We start from the raw sequence: 7,796 nt of genomic DNA on the forward strand, positions 1-7,796 counted from the left end.
GAAATATGCTTAAGCTGGTTATTTAGTTGAATAGCTAGTCCCTAGTGAGCTACGTAGTGAGTAGTGAGTGTGCAAGCACATATATTTTCCTCCCATTAGTTCGACCATCATGTTGTCTCGCTAAGACATGTCTCATGCAAGCTCAGTACGGCTTAGCTTGGCTAAAAGGTTGTCGTGCAACTAGGTCGGACCAATGGCGCCATCAGCATTTTGCAGCGCCAAGCGTGCACCTCGCGAGTACTTCAATTCCATGCAAAGACTATCAATTCCGAGTCTAGCAGTATTCTCCGATAGAAACTACAGCCCATCATATTTCTTTTGCACATCACGCCCATCTAATTTGATTGCTGCCGTATGTACAAGTTGATTTTATTCTACACTAGTCAGCCCGTATCACTGTTTGATTTTATTCCATGCAATTGGAAGGAATGTACACAATAGTAGTTTCCTAGAAGTATCATCGAGGACTATTTTATATAGAATCAAACAGAGTTCAGTTAGTTCGTACAAAGAAGACTTTACTTAGTTACTTGTTAACGATATCTTATTTATAGATTGGGTGTGTCTAGGTCTCAGTCGACTGAGACTTAACTAAGTCTTACTCAAGTGATATAGTATATGAGAAGAAAAAGAAAAAACAGAAAGGAATTTTTTGTACGAATCTTAATGCAAGATCAATAGAATATAACATCGACTGAGACATAACGAAGTCTAAGTCGACTGAGACGTAGCAAAACTGTTATAGATTATACTCCATATGATAACCCCACTTTTAGAGTTTGGCACAGGGCCTCCAATTTGCCGGCCCGGCCCTGAGTGTACTTTCACTATAATGTAAGAAAACGTACGTTGTGGTGCAACTAGGTCGGACCAATGGCGTCATCTGCAACTTGCAACGAAAGTGTGCACCTCGCGAGTACTTAAGCCCCGCGGGAGTCCCCTCGATTCCCACAGCACAAGCCACAACAGCTAGCAGCTGGGATCGATCCATCACCCAGTCGATCGCATATATACGAGTGAACAGGTCAATCTAGCATGGCGCTGGCGTCTTTGTCCAAGGTGGTGCTGGGGTCGGCGGCGTTCGGGGTGTTCTGGGTGCTGGCCGTGTTCCCGTCGGTGCCTTTCCTGCCGATCGGCCGCACGGCGGGTGCGCTGCTGGGGGCGGCGCTGATGGTCGTCTTCCACGTGATCAGCCCGGATGACGCCTACGCCTCCGTGGACCTCCCCATCCTGGGCCTCCTCTTTGCCACCATGGTGGTCGGCGGCTACCTCAAGAGCGCCGGCATGTTCGGGCACCTTGGCCGGCTGCTGGCGTGGCGGAGCCAGGGCGGGCGCGACCTGCTGTGCCGCGTCTGCGTCGTCACGGCCCTCGCCAGCGCGCTCTTCACCAACGACACCTGCTGCGTGGTGCTCACGGAGTTCGTGCTCGAGCTCGCCGCCGAGCGCAACCTCCCCGCGAAGCCGTTCCTGCTGGCGCTGGCCACCAGCGCCAATATCGGGTCCAGCGCCACGCCCATCGGGAACCCGCAGAACCTGGTCATCGCCTTCAACAGCAAGATCTCCTTCGTGGGCTTCTTCCTCGGCATCCTACCGGCCATGCTCGCAGGCATGGCCGTCAACATGGTCATGCTGCTCTGCATGTACTGGAAGGACCTCGAGGGGAGCAGTCCCGACGCGGTGGCCGCCGAGAAGGAGATGGCGGCAGTCGAGGAGGGTCGCCGGCCGTCCCCGGCAACGTCGACGACGCTCAAGAGCCCCGGCCAGACGATGCTGGTCCAGTCGCCGTCGCTGGTCGCGGCCGCCGACCACGACTCGGTGATGGTGGAGAGCATCTCGACCAAGCACCGGTGGTTCATACAGTGCTCGGCGCCGCAGCGGAGGCTGTTCCTCAAGAGCTTCGCGTACATCGTGACCGCCGGCATGCTGGTCGCCTACATGCTCGGGCTCAACATGTCGTGGACCGCCATCACCACCGCCGTCGCGCTCATCGTGGTGGACTTCCGCGACGCCGAGCTCTGCCTCGGCAAGGTGTCTTACTCGCTGCTGGTTTTCTTCACGGGGATGTTCGTGACGGTGAGCGGGTTCAATAAGACGGGGCTCCCTGGCGCCATCTGGAAAGTCATGGAGCCATACTCCAAGATCAACCACGTCAGGGGCATCACCGTGCTCTCCCTCATCGTCATCATCCTCTCCAACCTAGCCTCCAACGTACCAACCGGTTAGTGAATTCTTACATCGAAGTGTTTCTTTACACACCACACTGTACGTATCACACTATCACTTGTGCATGCACGTAAAAAGTTTGTATTTTGTGTAGATCTTTCTTGTTACGGCATAGTACCGGAACAATTGTTTAGTGGCTAGCTAAGGGGCATGGAAAGTACTGCCTGTTTCGTTCGTTTGTGCTGCTGACGCATTGAGCATTTTGTGCCGTACATATATGCCGTGCGTGCATGACAGTTGACAGGACGGCTTGAAAAAATCATTTTGCAATTACTAACTGACATGAGGATGCGTGTGGTTCATGCAGTGCTGCTGATGGGTGACGAGGTGGCGGCGTCGGCGGCGACGATCTCGGCGGCGGCGGTGACGCGGTCGTGGCTGCTGCTGGCGTGGGTGAGCACGGTGGCGGGTAACCTGTCCCTGCTGGGGTCGGCGGCGAACCTCATCGTGTGCGAGCAGGCACGCCGGGCGCCGCGCAACGCACACGACCTCACCTTCTGGAGCCACGTCGTCTTCGGCGCGCCGTCCACGCTCGTCGTCACCGCCGTCGGCATACCCCTCATCGGCATCATCAACGCTGCCTAGATCGATCCACCAAAATTATTAGTACTACTACTACCAGCACATGCCGATCGAAGGTTAAAAGTTGACGAACCGCTGCATGCTCAATTATATATGCATGCTCCATGCGCACGGTCGATCCACGATCGAGTAGAAATATTTCTGAAGTATGTTCATTTTTTCCTTTTTGCAAAACTCTGAAGTCTGTTACATATCTATATTACTATATAGTGTACCAATTTTAAGTAGGACTAAGAACATCAATCATAACCGTTGACCTTCTAAATCCTGCTGTTACCTCACTTGTGTTCTAGAACAATCTTGTACCCTTTCTAGAAAAAAGAAGCCCATAACTAGCTCCAATGGGCTGTGTTGCCACATGACCACCAGATGGTTTGATTGAGCCCAGTCGAGATGGTTTAGTAGGAGAATGTGGATATTTTTCAAAAAAAAAAAGAACACGTGAAAAAAGTGAAGCAACGTGCAGTTCTTTTTAAATGAACATACAGTTTTATGGCATGAATACTACTTCCCGCTTTTACAATATTTAACTAATATCGGCATTTATACATCACTATAATTTCTTTTTCTTTGAATTTATTAGCACATATATTACTTCTTTTCTCTTTTACCAAAATCACTCTGTTATATTAAGACATGCCTTGAACGTGTATACATACTACTATGTAGTGTGTATGTATATACTGATAATTAGTAAGCATCGTACGTAGAGGTATCACTCAGCGTGCACTGGTCGTAATTAAGGAAAGAAGGATGTAGCAAGTGTGTTGATTAGAGCGTCTCCAAAAGGCGCACAAAAGTTTCACGCGCCACTATAGCATTTTTAGCGCGCCGGACCCAATATTGATTTTCCAGATACCCAAAAACACATGCACAAAAAAAAACACGCAGTGCAAAATGTGAAGCGCGCGCAATCCGGAGCCCCAAATTTGCAGAATGTGATAGCGCTTTTTAGCGCGTGCCCAAACTTTTTTACGCGTGCACTATTTTACAGCTTCTGCTGGAGCTGTCCGGCGCCCAAAAAACCTGAAATCTAGGGCGCGGAACAGTTTTTGGACGCCCGTTAGAGATGCTCGTATCTTCTCGCCTTCAAGTTAGCGTAATGCATAGGGTGTCCGGCTGGCACTAAGCCCACCACAGTATCACCCGTCCTCCAATCAAAGCATCTTCAATTTCTTTGTTTTTGTTTGTTTGTTTCTTTTGTTTTCATTGAGTTTTTCTTTTTCTTTTTTTCTTTCTCTTTTTTCTAGCACTTGTCTACTTTTTGCATACACGTTGTACATTTCTCGTATACATCAAAAACATCTTTATATAACTTTAGCATTTTTATAATATATAATTAACATTTTTTCAATATATGTTTTGATGCCTAGTTTTTTCATACACATTGTACTTTTTTATATACATCAAAAACATTTTAAATACATGTATCAAATAAATGTTAAAAATATTTCAAATAGAGATGAAACAATTTTTTGGATGATACTGAACATTCTCTTAAACAATTTTAAATACTCGCATACTACTTTTTTAATCATAAACATTTTTTGTGAATTACACAAACATTTTTTTATTTTATAAAACATTTATGAAACATGTGATGTACTTTTTTTGAAATGTGAGAATATTGTGTAAATGTCACAAACATTTTTACTGCTAACAGCATTTTTTTAAATTACGCTTACAAAGAATTTGTGACGCGTTAACAGCTATCAAATTTGTGATGGATTTAAAAAATAATTACATTATGTTTTTTGGAATATATGTATTTATAATAGTTTCAAAAATAAAAACAAAAAGAAATGCAGAACAACACTGGTGTGTGTGTGTGTACCTCCGTTATTATGTATCGACTCATTTAAGGCGTCATTGAGGCAAGACATGCTTGTGTCTCACTGCAGGCGAGACATGGTCGCCGCCGGACTTCTTTTTTAGGGCTAGTCGCCCCCGGACATTTAAACAAACCAGAGAACATATAAGGATTGGGCTGAGGGCATGTGCACTTTGTGCAGTGCACAAAATAAAGGCCCATAGCAGCCCAACTGAAATGATGGAACTTCTATTTTGTGCTAAAAGATAAAATTGTCTTCATTTTTTAATGAAACATTGCAAAGCTCTTTCATAGAACATTCCTAATACACGGTGTGACAACACGCGCCATTAACGACCAAGTGAGTTCAAAAGCTCCACTATTTGTAGAGAAGCCAAAGAGAGTGCAATAATGACATGGAATCACACTTAGGCCCCTTTCGGTAGTTTGCCAGCTTCCCAAAATAGCTGGATTTCCAACTTCTTGTTGGCTTCCAACTTCTCGCTGCCGTGAGCAGCTCTGTGAGATACTTCGGGGGGGGGGGGGGCATTACCATGTAATTTCGAGAAACTCCATCTGAATAGAGAAAATGTTTTGTGTCTGTGGCACTTCTGGGTGGCATTCCCTTGTAATTTCAAGGTGTGTGGTACTTTGAGCGAGAGAAGACGTTTCGAGACAGTGGCACTTTGGGGTGGCATTCAATGTAATTTCCAGCAACTACAACTTCTCGTTTTTATGAAGTTGGGCTGCCGCTGCTCTTCTTCTCCGTGAAAATTGCACATACCCAATCCTCGTCTCCGCGAAGCGGGCTTCTCGGAGCTGCCGCGTTCGGCTGGCTTCATGCAGCTACTTTTGAAAGCTGGCTCCTGAAGAGGATCCATACATGGCCTTATTGTTTGTTTGTTTTTCAATAAGCACTTAATGTTTATTTACCTTTTGCGAATAAGCACTTATTGCCTGTGCCCCTTCCCTATTTCGTTAGGAAATAGGACACTGAATTAAGCATAGACGCGGTCAAAATTTTCTATGTTTCCAAACCAAAATGTAGAAGTGTACTTTAGGTTGGTTGGATCACACTAGTACCATTGGTTGGTCATGCCAAATAAATTAACATTGTAATTTTTTTGTGTGTGTAACATTTACTTACAAATGCACATAAGAAGTAATGTCCAAAGTTGTAAAAACGCCATTTACTAGTAGCTAGCCAGCTTTCTTAGGCTAAAATTTTCCTTTCCTCTTAGAAGAAAAAATTGAAAAGAAAACTAATACTCCATATTTATCAAATTATATATAGTGCAATGGTTTTGTTTATATCAAACTTCATAGAAAGTTTTATCTTACAAGGGTATACCAAATCAATATCATTAGATTTGTAATGAAATAATATTTTTTATATTGTATATATTTGATATTGTAAATGTTTTTGATTCTCAATTAAAAATAGACATTGTAACCGTTTATATATTTCCTAGCAAAGAGGGTGTACCCAGATCATCTAAGCTACTATTGCGCTCTTTTGTAGCAAAGTAATTAACCCACCCTACGAACAGGAAAAACATATCCCTAGCTAGTCTGTCAATGGAGCCATTGTTGGGTGGTGTCCTTAGCGGACAGATTGAACAGCCGTGCTAATACTTGATCGATCTCAGCCATGTGAAACAAAACATGATGGTGTTTTCTTGTCAAATTATATCTTCTCTTTGGAAAACACAAAATGAGAGTACATGGCCAGGATAGACATTAGTCAGTCAATGAGGATGCACGGTTTTTTAGATAGTGTGGGAGAAAATGTTCAATGGGAACAAGTACATAAGGCCAACGGTGGTATCTTGCACCACTCAATACCTTTTGTCCTTAGTTTTTAGTCCAGTTTCTGATCATTGTAACACCAACTTGGTACTTTCATCTACTCAAGGAAAAAAAACTTGGTACTTACAGAGTAATACAAATCTGCCTCGGTGGCAACTCACAAGGTCAGCAGTTTACAATTAGCTAGTTTAATGTTCCTTTTAGAATAGGAGTAGATGCAACTCACCGTATCTTGGAGCACATGCCTTGTAAGTTGTAATAGGTGCAGTAAAATTCATGATACATGAGGAATGCCTTGTGCAATAAAGGAAGTTAACCTATATGCTTAATCATTTCCTTCTCTTCTAACCTAGTTGTTTAATAATTTCCTCCCCCCCCCTCTTCTACTCCTAGGTCCGAAGGGGTTCGAACAACACTAGTTTCAATTACAAGACATGCATTCTTTTTTGGGATGCTTTTATTTCTTGTGCAATGGCCTTGTGACAACAAATTTGACACTTGGGCGATGTGGACACTTTTGTTTAATAGTGCTCACTTTAGTCACTTGCATCAGAAGATGGGCTAGCCACAACGTTCAAAGAGGCCATCCAGCTCTACTATGTACACTAGCTATCTAAGAAGGAAATAACAACAGGGAGATGTGGCATTGAGAAAATATAAAATTAAAATAAATTCTCATTCTAGTTTTAGAAGAAAAATTGTATGCTTTCCTCTATTCCAATAATTAGTGCTCGTCTCAATTTTTTCTCTTCCTGACTCACGCACGAAGCCATACTAGTCTGAACATATGATTGGATATTTTTTGCTGTCTCTAAAACTAATGTCATGCAACTCCAAAGGAAGAGGAAGGAGCATATGATAAACATGAAAAGCATTGGGAAAATATGCAAAACAAATATCAGCCCCTGTTTTTCTGGAGGCAAGACGTTTTTTGGCTTTCCCCCATGTTTCCATGAGACTATGACCACTGCTCTCACAACCTCTTTTCTTCCTCTTCCCAACTCATTTCCACCCTTTAATATCTAAAACATCCTATGTGTTTGTACATTCAATATTGCCCCTCAAATATTTGGCAAGCGAGAGGAAGAGGAAGGAGTACCTAAGATCGATAGGAATAGGAGGCATCAGGAAAACACAAAGCAAATCTCTACCTCGGCTCTGACACAGGAGGAGAAATTGAGCTCTAGGCTTTCCTGCATGATCCTATTCCCACTGCTCTTAGAGATTCTCTCTTCCTCTTCCTGTCTCACAACCTAGCTCTTAAAATCTGCACATTTACCAATATACAGCCCATGCTAGTAAACAAGGTTGTGGTGTTCTGAAGTCTATGTATAGGCATCTATAGCATTGCTCTATATTGCATTAAAACCAT

General features: G+C 43.8%; 1 protein-coding gene across 1 annotated transcript; it reads left to right on the top strand.

Annotated features, from left to right (window-relative positions):
* The first annotated feature begins 847 nt into the window (after positions 1–847).
* LOC109766520 (silicon efflux transporter LSI3) lies at positions 848–3,070 on the top strand. Its single transcript, XM_020325300.3, has 2 exons — positions 848–2,218; positions 2,531–3,070. The coding sequence occupies exons 1-2, from the start codon at positions 1,036–1,038 to the stop codon at positions 2,806–2,808; spliced, it is 1,461 nt and encodes a 486-aa protein (XP_020180889.1). The 5' UTR covers positions 848–1,035; the 3' UTR covers positions 2,809–3,070.
* Positions 3,071–7,796: the final 4,726 nt, after the last annotated feature.

The sequence above is a fragment of the Aegilops tauschii genome, chromosome 1, assembly GCF_002575655.3.
Source record: "Aegilops tauschii subsp. strangulata cultivar AL8/78 chromosome 1, Aet v6.0, whole genome shotgun sequence".
NCBI lineage: Eukaryota > Viridiplantae > Streptophyta > Magnoliopsida > Poales > Poaceae > Aegilops > Aegilops tauschii.

Excerpts from the sequence above, each read along its gene's own strand:
- LOC109766520 (XM_020325300.3), top strand. The coding sequence starts at position 1,036 with ATGGCGCTGGCGTCTTTGTCCAAGGTGGTGCTGGGGTCGGCGGCGTTC. Across the intron at positions 2,219-2,530 it reads AGCCTCCAACGTACCAACCG|TGCTGCTGATGGGTGACGAG; the intron begins GTTAGTGAATTC and ends TGGTTCATGCAG.